The sequence below is a fragment of the Dreissena polymorpha genome, chromosome 12 (genome assembly GCF_020536995.1).
Source record: "Dreissena polymorpha isolate Duluth1 chromosome 12, UMN_Dpol_1.0, whole genome shotgun sequence".
Lineage (NCBI taxonomy): Eukaryota > Metazoa > Mollusca > Bivalvia > Myida > Dreissenidae > Dreissena > Dreissena polymorpha.
The window spans coordinates 73,509,043-73,530,184 of NC_068366.1; the positions used below are offsets into that span (position 1 = coordinate 73,509,043).

At 37.2% G+C, this 21,142-nt stretch overlaps 1 protein-coding gene across 4 annotated transcripts in view; it reads right to left on the reverse strand.

The window, feature by feature from the left end:
• Positions 1-21,142, reverse strand: part of LOC127853093 (roundabout homolog 1-like) — a 117,505-nt gene continuing 96,363 nt past the window's right edge. For 3 of the 4 annotated variants that reach the window (XM_052387293.1, XM_052387292.1, XM_052387294.1), the window contains exons 9-24: positions 18,464-18,685; positions 16,559-16,648; positions 15,925-16,112; positions 15,471-15,621; positions 14,920-15,044; positions 14,308-14,542; positions 13,458-13,573; positions 12,590-12,755; positions 7,940-8,008; positions 5,872-6,033; positions 3,444-3,524; positions 2,751-2,953; positions 2,240-2,435; positions 852-1,684; positions 292-413; positions 1-26 (exon numbers count right to left, since the gene is read on the reverse strand). In XM_052387293.1, the coding sequence (XP_052243253.1) occupies positions 858-1,684; positions 2,240-2,435; positions 2,751-2,953; positions 3,444-3,524; positions 5,872-6,033; positions 7,940-8,008; positions 12,590-12,755; positions 13,458-13,573; positions 14,308-14,542; positions 14,920-15,044; positions 15,471-15,621; positions 15,925-16,112; positions 16,559-16,648; positions 18,464-18,685 (2,831 nt within the window). In that variant the 3' untranslated portion in view covers positions 1-26; positions 292-413; positions 852-857. The remainder of the gene's footprint in view (positions 27-291; positions 414-851; positions 1,685-2,239; positions 2,436-2,750; positions 2,954-3,443; positions 3,525-5,871; positions 6,034-7,939; positions 8,009-12,589; positions 12,756-13,457; positions 13,574-14,307; positions 14,543-14,919; positions 15,045-15,470; positions 15,622-15,924; positions 16,113-16,558; positions 16,649-18,463; positions 18,686-21,142) is intronic. The other variant, XM_052387295.1, reaches the window with a different exon arrangement.

The window sequence follows — 21,142 nt, forward strand, 5'->3', positions numbered from 1 at the left end:
GTTCTGGTCTGTATCCACTGTGAAACCTGGGGAGTAATATTGGAACATTTGACCTTTTTGTGTTCAGAAGCAAATTGAAAATGGCTCATTGCAACCAACATATAAACCTGTGAGTAACTGGCAGCTCATTCTGGTTACATGCTGTTTGCTGCTCATCAGTATCTCACGGATGCAAATGAAGCCTTAAAAGCTAGAATCTAATGAGAAAGGTCTTAAATTTAATGTATCTTCTAAAGAACTACAAACCCGTCAAATCTGAGTGGTAATGGGTTACAAACTGAGGCCACGTACTGGTGTTTTGGTCATGTGACTGCTCCATATCAGACTCTGTGGCATAGTCTGCCTCCTCTGAGTTTGGCGAATCACAGACACGTTGTGGGTAGGCTGCATGGCTGCTGGAGCACATCAGTCCCCTGTGATACCAAGCATCATGGGATACACGTTGCCATAGTAACAAGAATCCTGGGATATCAGTTGTCATAGATACAGGGGTGGTAGTGACTTTGCAAGTTACCTTATTTAACCCACATTTTGTTATATATTTGTGAATACCTCTAAATATTCTTGAATAAATTAGAAGTTATTGTGTCCTAGTTACAGGGATGGTGGGGAATACATTTCAATTTGCATAAATAAATTTGCGGTATTGAAAAATAAAAAACACAGTCACAAGTCAAACTTGAAAAATAATATAATCAGACATAGTGTAATCGATTTGCAAAAAACTATTTGACATATCTGTACACAAAAGTATTTTAAGCGTTGAATATTCAGCATGTTACTTTTTAATTAGAAAATTTTAAAGGATCATAAAGTAGAAAACTACCATGGTGTAATTCCATAATCCTCACCTCTTGTCAAATCCACCGTGCCCAGTTCCTTCCTCCTCCAAGGCCCATACTGGACACCTGCTCACAAAACGGCGGTGCAGGGTCTGGGCCCCACTTTTCCCGTGGGAAATAACGGGGGTCCTTCTCCTCTTTGGACGTGATGCGGTACGACTGCAGACACGGCATCAAGCCCTGCACCTCATTGTCACTGTGGGAGCTATGTGAAGCTCGATTCACATTGCTCACATTGTTTGTGAAATTGTTTTTATTGTCCCCTGCTTGATGTGGGGTAGCACAGTTTTGCGGTGGGAAGCCCCTCACATGAGGCTGTGAGTACTGGTAATGAACACTACCACAAGGTGTAACTCGCGGTGAAGAGCAACTATGTACACTAACGTTTCCATTATTTGGTATATTTCTAGCGTTTGCTTGTTGCTGTTGCATTAACTGAGTCCGGGGAGAATTGGTTCTCCGAGAACCAATGTACGGCTCCTGACAGTAAGTCATAGGATCGTAATACTTTTCAGAGTGGCATCTGGGGCATTCCGTGTCCGAATACAGGGGCATGTTCCATCCGGAGACAGGGGTCTGCGTATGAGGGTTGGGACAAGAACAGGCAGATAGTTGCGAAAACGAAACAGGGGACATTGGACTTCTGGACCTGGACGTGCTACGGGGTTCCCCCCTGATCTCGTGGTAGAGGGGATCTCCGCACTCACTGGGAGGGGGGTGCTCGGGGGGAGGAGGGAGCATGTCCGACCAGTTCAGGGCCACTTGCTGGTGTTGCATCTGGGAGACATTGTCGCGCTTGCCACTAGGCTTCCTCTTTTGCTTGATGAGCATGTTGTTTTCGTCTAGAAAGCGACCAAAAAAAACGCTACATCAAAAATGCAAACTCAATTACTTTAGATAAAGCAAGTTGTAGGAGGCTACAAACAAAACAATCATGCTTTCTCAATTATTATAGAACCATGATTACTATTTAATGTAATTCAGCTTTGGATGGCTTTAATTTCTTAAAATGTAAGCAAATATATTGATACTTTCAATAGAAAACACCATGTAGATCACATTTCAGCCAATATAATCCTTTTTCTAATTCAGTGATCATTTGTTTTTAAGGCTTTGCTTTAAACGAGAATTTAAACATTTTATTACAATAAGTACATTTTCAGGTCTCTCACAGGGCTTTTTGCCCTGTGCTTGTGAAAAGGCCTTGTGAAAAAAAAATGAAATGTGTGAAAACCTAAGTCGCTAACTTTTTAAAAATGTTTAAAAACTAGATGCTAATTTTTCAAAATTATGAAAAAAAGAGTTGCAAACTTTCACAATTTCAAAAAATTAAGTTGTGTACTTCTCCAATTGTGAAAAACGACCATTCTCTAAGAAAGACAAGGGCGGTGACTCACCGGCCGTGGAGTGACTTCCACTATCGCTGGTGGGGCTCATGTGGTCGCTATGGTTATGGTCAGTGGTGGAGTGACCGCTGTGGTCATGGTCTGAGGCTTGCAGGCCCTTGTGGCAGCTGTCCCCTGACCCATCGCTGTGCTGTATGTAGCCCTGGTTGATCGGACGGAACATGTGGTCCTGCCTTTGTTGCTGTTGCTATGGGAACAAGAAGAAAAATATGACAACAAAATGATAGGGGCCAACTTTGTAAAGATTATGTATGCACAAACGGGTGCAGAAAAAGAAATGCATAATTATTTTGAAAAAGCACTCAAAATTGATTGCTGCAATGCTGTTTTTCATTTACCCATATATGCCATGTCATACAAAAATGGGTCTTATGTTATGCCATATACAGCCAGCATAGCACCAGACCAGCCTACCCTTTCACACAATTGCGCAAGCTGGTCTGGAGATATGCTGGCAGAATATGGCCAATGGTTGCTCAAAGCAGCTAATATAATATCTTACCCGCTGCTTCATAAGATGCTGCTGCTGAATCAAGGCTGTGGTTGCATACGGAGCCACCGTGTCCATCGGATAGAACGACTTCTCATTAAAACTGCCGCCCCCACTGCCCGCCATCTTGTACCCAACGACGTCTTCCTTGAGTTCTGGCTCCTTCTTTGTCTGCCCAGGCAACAAGACCCGCAACTCTGGCGGCAGAACCAACTCTGAAGAGCAAAACAATTATGTCCCTTTGTAATGCATAAAAGTGAGATTGTATTCTTGTTTCAATAAAATTGTGTATTTTTTAGATCATAAAGGTAGTACCAACTCTGAAGACAGAATAGTTATGACAACTTGTAATACGTACAAAAGAGATTGGGGGGGGGGGTTACAAACTCTGAAGTGAAGTGAAAAGTCTGCATTCTTGTTTCAACTAAACATATTTTTTAAATCATGACTGTATCAGATCTACATGACCAAAGAAAAACATACATAATACAAGTCATAAACATACATAATACAAGTCATAAACATACATAATACAAGTCATAAACATACATAATACAAGTCATAAACAATCACTTTTTCAGCATGAAACATCTCAATTACAGATAATTATGTTGGCAAAATGTTCATGTGATTTAACTTGTTACAAAAAAGACAGAATTAAAAAAAGACACTTATACAGTAACAGTGGAAGATTACAAGATGTACCATTGGTTCTATTGCCTTCCTTGAAGCCATACTGAGGTGGATAGAAGTTCTTGTTGCATTCATCCCCCTTGAACTGGGACACTGGGAAAAATAAAATAAAAAATATTATTATAAATTATAATATTTGTTGTTTGGGGTAAGTATTATCAGTATAAATTGTTTTAATATCATTTGCTTGTGTGTTTAAAAAAAAAGCATCACGGATCAAACATCCATTCAGACCACACATTTTATAAAGACATAATGCATACATAAATTACCACTGTGGTTATTGGCTGCTGTCTTAATAACAATAAAATGATGCGGATAGAAATGAAGATAAAGCACTCATAGATCGTCAACAAATTGGCAAAAACTTTAACCTTTTACCACTTAGAAACGTATTTTTACGCATTTGTAGTCCCTTAGAAAGTTAAATTTAATTAAAGACCTTCATTTGTAGTCCCTTAGAAAGTTAAATTTAATCAAAGACCTTTCTTAGTACAGTAAAACTGCGATAACTCGAGGTAGCACGGGACTGACCTCGAGGCTCGAGTAATCGCAGGTTACGAGTAATCCATGGTATTATTTGTTTTCACTGTTTCGGTTGGTGATGCTTAACTTCTGACAGCAAACACTTCAATTACATGTAAGACGGTGCTTGGAAACGAAAAGGCTTTGTAAAAATCGCTTTAGGTTACATTATTATAAACTAAACAATAAGAATGATCCTTCATTCATTTAATATAATCAACATACACACATAAAACATATATAATCAAAAATATTAGTTAGACTATTTTCTTTCTGTGTTGCCATGATGCAGCGCAAATGACAAGAATGAATTCAGTTAAGAGATTCCGATGTATTATCTGCTACGCTGTCTTTTATACCATACATTTTATCGTAATTATTGATTGCTGGTAATAATTTAATTATTATTAAAACTGTGTTGCTTTTATTTGAATCTCAAAGGATGACAATTTGCAGTGTTTCTCAAACTGCGACTAACTTCACACCTAATCAAGCGTGTTGTGTCTGCGCTTGATTGCGCTGTTTGCGCTCAAAGATTTTTAGCAGCGACTAGATGAGAAAGTGTCTTCGAATAATTGCCAGTTAATTAGGTGTGAAATGCCTTTCAGGGACCAGCACACATCCTCGAGTTATCGAAAATCGCATATTTGAGTTATTGCAAGTATTTTTATATAGAAATTAAAGGAAAATGTTAGGGACTTCCTTTAATGCTCGAGTAATCGCCAGTTTTTGAGAAATCGCCAGCTCGAGTTATTGCAATTCTACTGTAGATTCAAGTTTTTAAGGCTTCATTTCAAACCCTAAGATACTGATGAGCAGCAAAAAGCATAAAACCTTAACAGACTGTGAGTTACTCGCAGGCTGTTCTGGTTTTATGCTGTTTGCACATAGCCATTTTCACTTTGCTTCTGAGTGGGAAAGGATTAAACAATGTTATTGCAAAACTGTTAAATGTATGTAGATGTCATAAATCTGTGTTTGTTTCTTTGAATGAATTGCCATAAAGAACAGTATATCAGTCATATCTCTCTTATCAGTTGACCTACACAGACATTGCCGGGGTCAGTTGACCTACACAGACATTGCCGGGGTCAGTTGACCTACACAGACATTTCCGGGGTAAATTGGCCTTCCAGCATTACATGGGCATACAAAGGAAGGTAGGGAGCAAATGGCCAGTTCAATTGTAATTGTGGTTGTTTCACATATGACTGAGCATGCCTCTTTCTCACATGCAAAGTACAGTTACATTAATTTTTATCATTATATTACAACAGTTTTTTTCATTATTTGTTAAGGACCTATAAAGGCACTTTCCCAATCTAGGAAAAAGGTACACAATTCCTAATATCCCTCTGAAAAATTCCCAAAAAAGAAGAAAAGTTGCATAAATTTTGCTCCAAAAGCGCATTTTCTGTAAGTGAAAGAATAAAATTAGCACTGAAACTGAACATTTATCAAAAAGGCATGTACAAGAATATTTAGATTGATATTTGTAATTAAGTACCATGCAAAACAAGTACCGAAAATTCCTGTAATCAAGAATCTGAAGATTTAAGGAAGCTTATTTTTCCAAGCTCTTTTTTCCCCCCACTAATTTTAAAAATTGGCGCAGTACAAGCATGTTTACCAAATGAGTCGTGTTCTGAGAAAACTGGGCATAATGCATGTGGGTAAAATGTCATCCCAGATTAGCCTGTGCAGTAGGCACAGGCTAATCAGTGATGACACTTTCCGTTTTTATGGTATTTTTAGTTTCAAGGAACACCCTCCTTACCAAAAATCAAGTTTAGGTGGAAAGTGTCATCCCTGATTAGCCGGCTAATCTGGGACGACACTTTACGCACATGCATTAAGCCAAGTTTTCTCTGAACGCGACTTAATTAGGCAAAACCATTTCTGTGTTAGCACCTACCTCCTGGGTAGTACTTCTGGTCCTTCATCTTCTTGCGCTGTCTCTTGCGGCGGCACAGCCATACGGAGAACGCGCACAGCAGGACCCACAGCATTACCCCACCCACCCCAATGAGCAGGCCAACAAACCAGGTCTTCTTGAATAGGTCGCCGTCTGTCGACTCTGTAATAAATTGATTCTTAACTTTGTTGAAACAGAAGGGGCTTTGTCTTATATCAAATATTCCCGAAAAAATTCATATATTAAAAAAATGCATAAAAATTTCGTTTTTGTTATTTTAATACATGTGTTTTGATTATTGCTTTATTGTTTTTTTACAATTTGCTGTATATGCTTACAACTGTTCTGTTCTATTATGTAATTGGATATGTAAGAATTCAGGAAAAAGTCAACATTCTGTAAGGTTCAAGTTAACCTTGACAGGGAAATTGCAAAAGTTAGTTTTCTCCGTAGATAAATGATAAGAGTGTGAATATGCTGAAATCTGAATTTCACAAGTAATGAACTCATTGATTAAACAATTAGCTTTTGTAGTAAATAAACTTTCAAAACACTAAAATCATTATTATACTTAATTTATTTTAATGTAAACAAGAGCTGTCAGAGGACAGCGCGCTCGACTATTCGAGTGCTTGACAGTATAACGTAAGCCATCATGGGGAAATTGTTCATATTCAATAATTTATTAGACGATCTTTCAAAAATAATAAAAGGAAAAAAAATAAAAAAAATGGGGGGTGGGGGGGTGGGGGGGGGGGGGGGGGGTAGGGGGGGTGAGAGGGGGGTATAATGTGGGGTGGTGTAATTTATTAGATTATGTTTTAAGAAAAAAAAAATTGGGGGGTGAGGTTGGGGGGGATTGTTTGGGTGGAATCCAATGTGGTATTCAGGTAAGTGTTGTTTTGTCAAAGTAATAATAAAATGTGATCATAAATAAAGAAGTTATGGCTATTTAACCAAAATGTTCAATTATCTAAGTGTAAAAGGGGCCATGCTTATGTCAAAATGCTTGATACAGTGGTCTGCTCTTGTATATAGGTTGGGGTCATGTTGGTAAACAAGTATGCAACATATAAAAGCAATATGTCAAAGGATATAGGGAATATTTGGGGTAGTACGCAAACTTTAACATAGATTTATCAATAATATGCATATTCTAAGTATAAAAGGGGCAATAATTATGACAAAATGCTTGATAGAGTTGTCTGCTCTTGTTTATAGATTGGGGTGATGTTGGAAAACAAGTATGCAAAATATAAAAGCAATATGTCAAGGGACAATGAAAATAAATGGGGTAGTACGAAAACTTTAACATTTGCTGCATATTCTAAGTGAAAAAGGGGCCATAATTATGACAAAATGCTTGATAGAGTTGTCTGCTCTTGTTTATAGGTTAGGGTCATGTTTGTAAACAAGTATGCAAAATATGAAAGCAATATGTCAAGGGACAAAGAAAATATTTGGGGTAGTACGAAAACTTTAACATTTGCACGCAGACACAGACGCCGGGATGAGTAGGAAAGCTCTACTATATATATTTCATATATAATAGTCGAGCTAAAAATGCTCCATCAAATAAAACATCAAGATAGAGGTTGCAATGGCCTATTGGGTATGGTGTCCCCCTTGCCACCGGGAGGTCATGAGTTCAATGCCCATGTGGAACCATTAATTAGTTCTCCCTATGAGACAAACATTACAGATTCTACCCAGAAAACAGACTCAATGAGTCGCGTTTTGAGAAAACTGGGCATAATGCATGTGCGTAAAGTGTCATCCCAGATTAGCCTGTGCAATCAGCACAGGCTAATCAGGGACGACACTTTCCGCTTTTATGAAATTTTTTGTTTAAATGAAGTTTCTTCTTAGCAAAAATCCAATTTAGGCAGGAAAGTGTCGGACTGCACAGGCTAATCTGGGACGACACCTTATGCACATGCATTATGCCCAGTTTTCTCAGAATGCCTCCCATAGTTTTTCAATAAGCCTTAAGCTTGTAATGCAATCGAGCTAAAATAAATAGGTTAAAACAAATCATGTTTAAGTAGACATTCATCAAGGTTTGTACCTTCTTGCGCCACGGGTTTCAGTGTGGAGGCAGCACGATACTCGTCTACAGGGAATACTTGTTGCCCATCTGAAAATATTAGAATTGTTAGCTATTTTAGATTAAGTTTGAACACGTTGAGTCGGTAAATGGGGCTTAATGCATGCGCATAAAGTGTCATCCCAGATAAGCCTGTGCAGTCAACACAGACTAAGCAGGGATGACACTTATGTTCTTGACTGGATTTTTGTTTAGAATACACTTTCTTTAAACAAAACAATGCAATAAAAGCCAAAAGTGTCGTTCCCAATAAGCCTGTGAGGACTGCACAGGCTAATCTGGGATGACACAATGCACATGCATTAAGTCCTTTTTTCCCAGAGCGTAGAGAATTTATACTGGACTGTAAAAAGTTAAAGGCCTACTAACATTTTTTTTCTGTATAGAATTATTCTTCCAACACTCTCTAAGAAGGAATTTAATTCAAGATTGGCCCATTGCAAAGGCCCATATTATATCCTATTACAGCAGAATAGTAATAGATGAATAGTAAAAACTATCGCAGAACTTAGATGAATTTAATATTTAATGATAATGGTAGTTAATTCAAATACGGTCTGTTTGCACAATTAAGTTAAATATGGTACTCAACACTGGTCTCAATTTTTTAAATAGACATAGATAACTTTTCCTCATTGTACCAGATTAATGGTCTGTCTCAAATACACAGTGGTTTTGGATCTGTTTATTTGCTGCAGTCTATAAAAGACCCCAAAGCAGGATTAATCATACATTACAAGATATTATCATTACCCCGGTATGCCCAGAAACAAAACACAATGTTTTAACTCAATCTATCATCTTGACATAACCGCCTAGAAAAACCCATTTGCTTTTCATTAAAATTGACAAATACAGGTTTGTTATAATATCACGGTCGTATTCTGGGTATATTTTTATTTCAGCATTTTTTCCCTTAGGACTTAATAGCTATTGAGACCTATCACAAATTGATGTTTACAAAAACACTTTACAGACCATAAAGAATGTCACCAGTTGCGATAGAGATCTGTTTATGGGATAAAAGTTATTTGTTCCGTGATGGAACAATGTGTTCACCGCATTTGATTGATTGATTCTGTACAAGCAATTGTGACAAATATGATTTAATACAATTATGTAACTGAATAGGGCTTTTTATATGAAATGCCCTGCTATTCATTAATACGAGAAGTGATCAAATTAACATGTTCCAGACAAAGCAAAGAATTTCTACTGAATTTATTACAAAAGTTTGTGCATCAGTTCATTTAATGGCTTCACCACATTTAAATTGCATTAAACATGAAATGGACAAAATGAAATATTAACTTCAGTACAGATTTTTAATTACAATTCAAAACAAGAAGGTGACGTGCATTTAAAATGAATCAATTTAAATAATGTTCATAGTCTACATGCAAGCCTTATCCTAGTTAACACTGAAAAAAACACACATTCAAACTAGTAGCTTGCATAATAAAATCTTTCGTTTTTCTTTCACGCTCAAAGCCCTACTTAGGAGCCATAAGAACACAGAGGGTTGGTTTCTTCAAATAATCTTACAAGTGTGTAGCTTGATTTATTGAATCCATAGAATTTCCACAATACCTCAGAGCATTGCCCAAAGAAAGTTTTGTGGAAAATCAATGTCATTTTATCATGCCATTGCAGGCTCAGCATTATTTTCAAATTGAGACAATTGGGATCATCTTTGTACATTTCTCGTTAACAGCTAGGCCTTCTCGGAATTCAATTCGAAATTCGCTGATTGAAAGAGATGAATTTCTAGGCTAATAATGGAGTTTAAATCCATTTTGGATCTTATTTTAATCACCAAAAAGCTCCTTTTACAAAACCTGTATGAAATGCGGAGGAGTGCGAACTTTGCACAAATATAGTGTCTTCACATCCCACAAAATGCTTTGTGCAAAATGGTTTTTACTAATATAGTGTTAAGCGTAAACTATTGTTTTTTTAAAACTACCGGTAGTTTACATTAAAATAAACAAGAGGCCCATGAGGGCCTGAATTGCTCTACTGCTATAAACACTGTGCAAGTTTGGAAAGAATTCGATGGAAACTGTGTACTTAATTGCGCAAACAAGAGGAATTTTCTCAAATTCAAGGGGAGATTATTGTGTACTTATTTCTCCGATACTGCTCATATTCAATAGGGTTCAAGTCCTCATTGATATAAAGATACTGTGCAAATTTAGAAATAATTGGATGAAAACTGTGGAATTAATTGCGTAAACAAGCGGGATTTCAAAATTTTCTCATATTCAAGGGGAAGTCATTCTGGATTTATTGCTTCGATATTGCTCTTTTTACAAAAGGGTTTGAGTCCTCATTGATACAAAGACACTGCAAGTTTGCCAAGAATTGGATGATTTTTTTTTCTCAAATTCAAGGGGAGATAATTCTGGACTTATAACTTCGATATTGCTCATTTTCAATAGGGTTTGACTCATCATTCAGATAAAGACACTGTGCAAGTTGGGAAATAATTGAATGAAAACTGTGGACTTTATTGCATAAACAAGCCTTATTTCACAATTTTCTCAAATTCAAGGGGAGATAATTCTGGACATTTTACTCTGATGTAACCCATTTTCAACAGGGTTCGAGTCCTCATTAATATAAAGACACTGAACAAGTTTGAAAAGAATCAGCTGAAAACTGTGGACTTTATCGCGTAAACAAGAAAAAGTCTAACGCATGCACACACGGACGACGGAAACCACGCCATTACATCAGGTCATCAGGCCTTCGGCCAGTAGAGCTAACAACAGATCAGACAGTCCATTCATTTAGAAGTGAGATATTGTTAATGCACGTGACAAAATTTGTCATCAGTGACTTGCAACTGTTAAATAAAAAATTATCAAGATATTACTGTCTCATTAAACAATGCAGAAAACTGCATTAAACAAAAAGAACAATTAAACAACTTTTTTTTCAATTCTAGTGAAAAAATTCTCATTGCATAATTCATTGATTAACTACTGGTATGCAAAACAGTTGAAAGAACTGCCAAGCAAAACCAGCCGTATCATAGTATTAATAATTACAATAACCATTAGTTAAATGGAAAACATGAGCATGCTGTTGTTAAATCAACTTAGATCTGTGAATTTGCATACAGATCACTTCTGATCAGCTATCAATGAGACAAATTTGAACAGCATCCCACGAAGATTTCAGATTGCTGCTGCAATCAGCAACATCCCACAATACTTTGTATGCTGAATGCGTTTTTTATAATCTGAAAATGATAATTTTACCGCAAATGTCAATGGTATTTTCAGGATGGATGATTTACTTTTTTACTTTGATTGAAGCAAGCATAGTAATTCAAGCACGACAATAATTCCAATTTTCTAAGACAATTACATCAGAACCATCTCGGAAATTTGATTAAAGCCCCTGTTCTGATGTGTTTATGTCATAATTTCCACAAAGCATGAAATTATTGAAGAATTATTCAATAGATCAGGAGACAGAATATTAATATTTCAAAAATATCGAGAACAACTTTTGTTTGCAAGTTTTATCTGAATATGACAAGAGATGTGTAATTATGATATGAATTAATTTGCACAACTCTCCAGTAATTATAACTCGGCAATGAAATATGGATTATGCGCAACATTATGGTCACATATTGCAAGAAATGGAACATGAAAATGTAATTGTGATTTCATTATTAGAGATACTAATTGACGTGGAATAATAACTTTTCTCAATAAAAAATACAATGTAATAAAGTGCAGCAGTATTTGGGTCAACAGCCTAATAAAACAAATTTTCCTCTGAAACATAACCACAAATAACAATTTCTACATTATTTATGGTAGGAAAATAACGCTGAAGAACTGGTTTTATACATATGCCTTTTAATTTCACATATTTCTGCAATTTTGTTTCCCTGTGAATTCATAACTAGCATGAATAAATGTGTCATAGCCAAATGTTAATGTGCAATACTATTGCCAAAAAGCCTAAACATTAATCATTTGCAAAGGGACTAGATTTGGGCATTATTTGCTTATTGGAAATAATAAAAAAGTTGTCCATTTTTCATTTTAAGTATAATTTTTGTGTCTAGACACTTTAAAAAGACTTTGTGAATTCATAAACAGTTTATTTAGAGAGCAAAATTTGAAAATTGGTAATTAAAAATTTAAAGCTTTCTACAGTTACATGAACATTTTATGGCATCCATCCATAACAAGAGGATAATATGGCCATAAGAGCTCACCCAACGGTAACTGGAGAGTTGTAACACTTTTGTTACAGGTTTCAAGCAAATTTTATGTACATTTTATATTGTATACCAATGTATCCAGATTATTAACTTCAAATGCCAAATACAGAAGTCTGTCTGTATTTGACAGACAGAAATGACTAATCCACAAACATTGCAAGTAAGGCTTTGGCATACATGCCAGATGTCCTGATCTTGGCGGGACAGTCCTGCTTTTGGGATTTTTGTCCTGGCGTCCTGATAGAAGACGATTTGTCCAGAAATTTAAACAAAAATATGTTGCTATTTAAACTATGTCTAGCTAAAACTTGCCATCGCTGGACCTGAACAATTCTGGTATATATGGCTTGTTATATACTCACCAAACACAAATTGCTGGCTCCAACTGCCAATGCCAACGATTGTCTCTGCGGCCACTTTCACAAAGTAGTCCTTATCTGGGTGGAGGTTGTCAATGATGGCGTTGTTTGTTCGTCCACTCGTCGCTGTGGAGCGGTTATCTGTATGGTCGGTGCTGACACAGGACACCTAGAAGATATGAAAATGTAGCATGGCTTATCCACTGCTGCACAATCATTCCATTTTTGTTAACCCATTTATGCCTAGTGGACTCTCCCATCCTTCAAAAGTGGATCAATTTATTTATTTCTATATTTAGAATATTTTTTACAGAATTTTCTTTAAGCAAACAGCTTAGACCTAGATGAGACGCTGCATCATGCGGCGTCTCATCTGGGTCTACGCTGTTTGCCAAGGCCTTTTTTCTAGACGCTAGGCATAAATGGGTTAATCAAGAATACACCAGAGGAAATAGGGTTAAAAGAAAAATATACAGATAACAAATATTACTACAGTCAAATTTAAATTTATAGCAATTGGATTGCAATGACTGATAAGACAAAAAATAATTTAAATACAAATACAATCATGCTTGTATATAAGCCGGGCTCTAGGTTAAAAGGGCTTAATGCATGTGCCTAAAATGTCATTGCATATTAGCCTGTTCTGTCTGCAAAGGCTAATCAGGGACAACACTTTCCACTTTCACTGTATTTTTTTGTTTAGTTAAAGTTTTTTCTAAGTGAAAATCAAATCTAAGCATGAAGTGTCTTCCCTGACAAGTCTGTGAGAACTGCACAGGCTAATCTAGATCAACACTTGAGGCACATGTGTAAAGCCCCATTTTCCCAAAGCACAGCTCCAATGTTAAATTATTTACAAATTACCTACCTTGTATGCAATAATTGAGTTGTCCCCCCTGCGTGATGATGGTGGCGACCATACAACAGAGATGCTTTTATCTCCAAGTTTACGGATAGCGACATTTTCTGGTGCTCCAGATTGATCTAAAATACAGCCAAGAAAATAGCTCACTTCTATTGCAAGGATGTGTAGCTTTAACCCATTTATGCCTAGCATCTAGAAAAAAGGCCTTGGCAAACAGCGTAGACCCAGATGAGACACCGCATGATGCGGCGTCTCATCAGGGTCTGAGCTGTTTGCTTAAAGGGATTAATGTAAGAAATATTGTAAATATAGAAATAAATATACAAGACATCTCTAACTTTGGAAATAAATTGATCCAATTTAGAAGGAAGGAAGAGTCCACTAGGCATAAATGGGTTAAACTGGAGTTAATATATCAGTATATACCACAAATAGTGTGAAAATAAAAGCAATCTTCCTATGAACGAAAATTATAACATTATGACATTGCCAAAAAACCACAAAAAATTAATGTTATACTTAACCTTGGTTCAGAATGGAACAATCATTAAGGTCAAGTCACGGCCCAATGACTATAAACATGATCAACTTCAAACATTTTCTCAACTTAATATATTAACCAGTACCAGTGAGAATTTGTAAGCCTCAATATGATTGAAAATAAAGTTGCTCATCTACCCTTCATGTTGACGACATACTTGAAGTATCAATCAAATTGCTTTAGAAATGTTGGGCCCCACAGACATAAAAAATGTATATGTACTGACTGACAAACTGAACAAAAATCAACTTCCCTGACTCCAAAAAACACGCTAAAAAAAACAAACAAGTTATGTATAAGCTATGTCCTTACAAGTCTGCTCTGTCTGCACTTTCACCGGGCTGCTATACCAGGACACGATGGTGCCGGAGTATGCCCGCACCCGCAACTCGTACCAGCTGTACGGAAGCAGCCCTGTGACGAGGTACCGAGTCACGATGGGGGGGACCCGGATCATCTGGGGGTCACCATACTCCAACCGCCGAATGTCCAGGATGTGCTTGTACTCTATCTGGTAGCCGTCGATGATGTCCTCGCCTTGCTTGATCTACAAACAGAGTCAAATACAGGTGAATATGTCCAGGGCCTGGTTGCTCAAAACTTTAATGGCCATTGCAGTTAAAGCAGCTGTCAATTTTTGGATCCAGTTATAAATGTGACTAAATTGTTAACCCTTAAAAACATGTGTTAATTGTATTCAATACATGTGTTAATTTTATCCTATTTGTTTGCTCGAATGATTTGCATATGTTTGATAATAAAATTGCCTTTAAAATTAATTTTATTAGAGTCTGAAGTTAACAGACTTATCTTAACTGGCCTTTAAAAATAGCAGACAGCGCAGGCAAATCAGGGACGACTCTTTACGCAAATGCATTAAACCCCCTTTTCCCACAGCAAGGCCCAATATAATCAGCTACATACCCTCCAAATGAGACTGATGACAGAGGAGTTGATGGACTGGGTGTTCACCAGCTCCACAATGTTGCTGTTGAGGACAGACTTGATCTCCTCATCTGTCAGGTCACCAGTCCGCTCTAGAGCGTGACCTTGAAGCACATATTTAATCCTGTCCCATTCAATTTCAAAGTGAAAATGGTTATATGCAACCAACATAAAACCAGAACAGCCTGTGAGTAACTCACAGGTTGTTCAGGTTTTATGCTGTTTGCTGCTCATCAGGTAATCTCCTTTAAAACTTTAATCTTTAAAGAAAGGGTTTTACTTTCATTTGAGTTTCTAAGGGACTACAAACATGTCAAAATGTGTATCTTAAATGGTAATGGCTAACAAACCATTCTGCTCCAAAGCATGACTTTGAAAGAAAACAGATTTATACAAATAACATCAGTCTACTCCAAAACATGTCCTTGAAAAAGAACAATTCCCGCCGTGTAAAAAAAAAAGCTCCAAAGCATGACCTTGAAACAAAAACATTCATACTTAATTCCCTTTTTCAAAGACCACATCCTTACCAAGTGTCCTGATTGGATCAGAAGGTTGGCTGGGAAACCCAACACCCTCAGAGTTGACGGCTCGAACCAGGAATGTGTAGGAGGAATTGGGTCGCAGCTGGTGTATGGTGAAACTGTCCGTGACAACATCCCGACTGGCAGTCACCCAACTCTGGTTGAAAAGTGTTTGTGATTTATTGTCAGTAGATTTAATACCAACAGTCCAGATAGTGTGTACAAGTCTGCATCATGCACAACTTAATGAAAGATTTAAAGAGAAAATATTACATTGGATGTAAAGTTATGCACAAATATTAGATACAAGTACGATCCTGAGCAAGTGTGAATGAACATTCATCAATTAAAGAATGAAATGAGTTGCTTACAAAAACCTGTGTACAAAATACAAGCCCTTATGCATGACAGCTGCAGAACATAGATAAAATAATAAAACATATGATATGTGTACACTAACCTCAGTTGTGTCAAAACCGTAATATTCCACATAGAACTTTTGTACAGGTCGTGGCTGGGACTTTGTCCCTGGGGTCCACGACAGATGAGCCGTGGTGTCTGTGACATCACTGACCACGGGCTTGGATGGGGCGTCAGGGAGAAATGAGACAGACGATGTTCGCACCGGGAAATTAGGTGTTGTTTCAGCTATCAAAAAGAAGTTAACTTTATTTATTATAGAATCGCACAAAAAATTCATTTGACTCATAAAAATGTTAACTTTAGTATTTAAAACAACGTTTATTAAACATGAAAATTATCAAACACATTAGGTCAAACATTTATAAACATTCAGTATCATTATTCAGAAAAGGCAGTTATTAGGTACTTTTATGCATCCAGCATATAACTAGCAGAGCCTGCAAGTTTCAGGCAGTCTGTTCCTTTTTTTTGCAGTTTGCTGTTCATCAGAATCTTAGGATTGGAAATGAAGCTTTTAAAACTTGATTCTAGTAAGAAATGTCTTTGTCTTTAATTTAATTTGATTTTTTAATGGACTGTGAAAGTGTCAAAGTGCGTACCTGAGTGGTATAAGGTTAAAACAACAGCAAAGCCACCCCACCCCCTATAACTACAATGTCAAGGGAACTCACTTGTGACCAAGAGGAATGCCTCCCAAGTTGTCTCCCCTGTCTCACTGACTGCCTTGCAAGTGTACTTGGCTGAGTCCTGCACACGCAGATCTACAAGGGACACTAGAAGATTGTATCAACATCTTCTAAACTTATGACATAAACTTTGAATAGTATGCAGTGATTCATTTTGAAATCTACATCAGTGAGTCCCTGGGACTCACATATTTTGAAACAATTGGTCCAAACTGAAAACAATGGGTCCCAGATTGTGTCTTTGTCTTTGATACGCCTTAGCCAGCCCCTTTTATGCAATTTTACAATTAAAAAAAGAAATAGGTTTATAGCAAGTAAAATCTTTATTTGTTTTACTTTTAATAACAAACAGTGAAACATATAACGTCTTAAACAAAGAATTTTTAACATCTTTAACAATTTGGACTGACTAGAGTTTTAATAAATTGGATAACTAGTGTTTATAATTTTTTGGTCAAAATAAGCTCTTTCAAACAGTTTGACAAAAGACAATTTCTGCTTTGGTCAAAAGATTTACACCTTCAATACAGATTTAGTGTAACAACACTCATACTGTATTTAAGATGTATAGCCTTCTCGCCTTGTTTTTTCTCCAAACAGGGAGAGCTTTTTCCATAAATTCATTCCAGGCCTAAATTTCACAACTTCACTCTTATAAGTTTGTCTTGTTTCCCTACAGTTAACCTGTTCCTGAATTTGGTCAAGACCTTATTCTGTACAGAAAAAACCCTCTCACATCCTGCATTATGAACAGGAGATGTCTGTGTTGTTATATGTACTTACATTCTACGTCACATAGGATGGAATACTGTACCATCTGTATCACTATTATGTACCGTAAAAGATGCCATTTATTTCAGAACTTGCAAATTTTTAATTGTCACTTTAGAATAAACAACAATGATCAATTAATCCAGAAAAGTATAGTAACATCGCTTCACTATTTAACTGTCTGCGCTCACAACAGACGAACGCAAAATGTGATTTCCGCCGTTTATTCTTCACATTAAACCACATGGTTTACATTGAGGCTGCATTATCGATAAATACCTACACAGCGAGTTTAAATTGTTGAGGATCAATTTTGAAAACCTTTTCGGGTGGCATTTTCATTGTTTACCATCCGGGACAGCCAATTTAACGTCCAACGAACTTTTAATAAAACGCCATAACTGATTGGATAATTGATATATTTCAATCAATCAAAATATGCGTATTACATTCCAAATGTAGAAATGTTACTTCCTTTCTACTTTTCAAAACGGTGTTTACATGTGTTTCGCTTATCTCCACGAATCGAACTCTGTATCATGTACAACTTTGACGATGTTGAAAATCGGAGTTTTCAAACAATGTGTCCCGAGTATGCACGTGCCTGATAATGATGCGTCCCCAGAAAAAAACGTGCGCCTGGCAAGCAGGACGCACAGCAAAATCAGGTTTTATAGCCAAGTTATTTATTAATACATTACACAATTTTGTATAAGAATGGCACAGAAAGAAGGTTTTATAGCTAAGTTAATTTTAAACTTAATACATAACATTGCATACGAATAGCACAGAAAGAAGGTTTATAGCCAAGTTAATTTCAAATTCAAAACATAATATTGCATATGTATTGAATAGAAAGTATAATTTTTTGTTGGCAATATTGAATTTGATAATCAATTATGTAAAACATTAATATAAGGTTTATGTTGATGTAAATTAAAAAACAATATTAATGTAGATTGGAATTTATTGATGTAATACACTATCAATTATAATAATTTTTGTATAAATTAAAGACAAAAGAAATTGGAAATACCATGTTAACAATCTTGTACAACTTAAAATTTAAATATTAAAATATTAAATTTAATTTCAAGTCAACTTTCACAACAACAATACCTGAAATCCGCAAGGAGCCGCTGGCTACAATGGTGATTCTTGAGTCAGCCATCAGCAGAGGCCGGTTGTCGCGATACCATCTTATGACAGGTTCCGGTTTCCCGTCAGAGGTGCAGCGCATCAGCGCCACAGAACCGGCTCCAAGTGTCTGGTTATCAGGGCCCAGCTTGATTATGGGTGGAGGTCGCAGGTCCTTTGCTAGAACATTGAAGGAACTGGGCGCTGAAAAGAGTCGCGTCAAAACATGGCAGGGTTAGTACACTTGGGGTTAATACACGCAGCAAGGCAAACGGTCATTGTTGCAAATGATTATTTAAAGGGAAGACGATCAGTGTTGTAAATGATAAAGTAATTATAATGATTAAGTATAAGAAATAAGTGAAAGCTTTGGGGAATGGATTGAAATGGAAATGGAAAAAAATAAAAAGGGATGAAAACAGAATTGTGCAAATTCTACACGGAATGTCTTATCAGTAAAAAAAAGAAAGCATGCATATAAATATTTAGTCTTGGTAAGTGAATTATTGTAACCTTTCATACAAAAGCTGGCAAAAATGTTTTGCAAGACAACTAAAAACTTTTTTTTAATCTTCCAAGAAAACAACAAAATTAGTTTTCATAAAGTATGGCATAATGCATTCCCAAAAGTAATTATTATTTTTGTTCTGCACATTCAAGATCTGATCGCAATGAATACTTAAATTATTTTCTCATAAATGCTGGAATTCGAAAGGTCACATGCAGTGACTGATAATTTTTTGTAAAATATAGTTAAATTGCTTTATTGTTCCACAGGAAAAAAGCAACATTACTTGAATCCCAGAAGACATCTGTAGCACGCAAAGTGTTGCCACTGTGAGATTTTGTTTTCATGAAAACTTGCATAATGGGATAAACTTTGGGGAGCCTTATTTCAGATGTTATTCTTGAAATAACCATTAATATCGAAGAAGTTTAACCAAGACTTTGAAACTTTGTTATGTCACTACCGTATTTTACCATGCATAGCGCGCAGTTTTTTACCTTCAAATTTCAAAATAAAAATTCAGTGCGCGTAATACATTGACACAACACTTTCCTGGTTGCTAAATTGCGAAAAATCCATTTCATAATCGTAAATCTTCACAATTGCCGCGTTTTTTTTTACTATTGCAGAAAAACTACACCCTACACTGTTATAGACTGAAGGGGCCGTTGTCGAAACAACAAATAGCGGGAAGGGTAGGCATGAACGGCAAAAATTAAAAATTAAAAGATGAAAAAATTGTCTTTGTTGGTGTTTTCACACTTCTTCATTGATCGCATTTTTAGGGGCTGTTTCGACATAAAATGAATGCAGATAAAGGTAGGTGTGAAGGAGTTGTGTTTCGCAGGATAAGGTAGGTGTGAACGGGGTCTTTGCACTTCGTAATTGACATTTTTCATCTAGCAATGTACGAACTAACTTGTTGAGTAATTTGAGATGCTAATTGGCATTTGAGACCTTAATTGACACTTGAGAACGTGAAAATATGCATTGGCACCGCATTGTGTATAAATATTGAGCGTTCAACAGTGCAGTTTCAAACGTTCAATTGCTATTGCTTATACGACATCACAGAAAGAATATTTGAAATTGTCAGCCCCAACTTTATCTTGAAATTGTCAGCCCCGCTATATCTTGAAATTGTCAATCAAGATATATACAAGATACATCTTGTAAATTGCCACTGAACATTCTTGTTCAAAATGGGTCGTATACGTCAATCGTACACAGTAAGAGAGAAACTTGATGTCATCAAGTACGCCGAAGCTCACGGCAATCGGGCAGCTGGCCGTGAGTTTAATGTCGGCGAGTCCTCTGTGCGGGAATGGCGTAGGGACAAGGCCAGCCTGATGAAACTGCCGCGAACGAATCTGGCGCAGCGGGGGTCCGCTGCACACTACCCGGAAATCGAGAAGCAGCTGCTCTCCTGGGTAGAAAAGCGACGCGACAGGGGCATAGCCGTATCAACTGTGGAGCTTCGAATGGAGGGTCGACGACTGGCCGGTCTCCTTGAAGCCAAAGATTTCAAAGGGTCAGCTCGTTGGGCTTATGCTTTCCTAAAGAGACATAACCTGTCCATTCGAAGACGGACCCACATTGCTCAGAAGCTGCCAAGCGACTACGAAGAAAAGTTGCTTGAATTCCAGAGATTCGTCATCAAACAAAGAGTCAAATATGAGTTTGATCTCTCGCAGATTGGAAACGCCGATCAGACGCCTCTGACATTTGACATGCCAGCCAACACCACCATTGCGACGAAAGGTGGCAAAACCGTATCTATAAACACAACGGGGAACGAAAAGAACAGGTTCACCGTCATGCTGGCATGTACAGCAGATAGTGGAAAGCTCCCCCCGTTTGTTGTTTTTAAGAGAAAAACACGGCCAAAGGGCGTCAAGTTTCCGGCCGGGATAGTAGTCAGAACGCAGGCAAAGGGATGGATGGATGACCACCTGGTCAATGATTGGGTTAAGACTGTCTGGGGTAGACGACCAGGTGGTTTTTCGAAACGCAGCCTTCTTGTCCTCGATGCCTTCCGGTGCCATCGCTCCCCGGCTTTGCTGCGCCTCCTTAAAGAGGAATACATGACCACCCTGACGATCATCCCTGGTGGCTTGACCAGCGTCCTGCAGCCTCTTGATGTGTCGATTAAC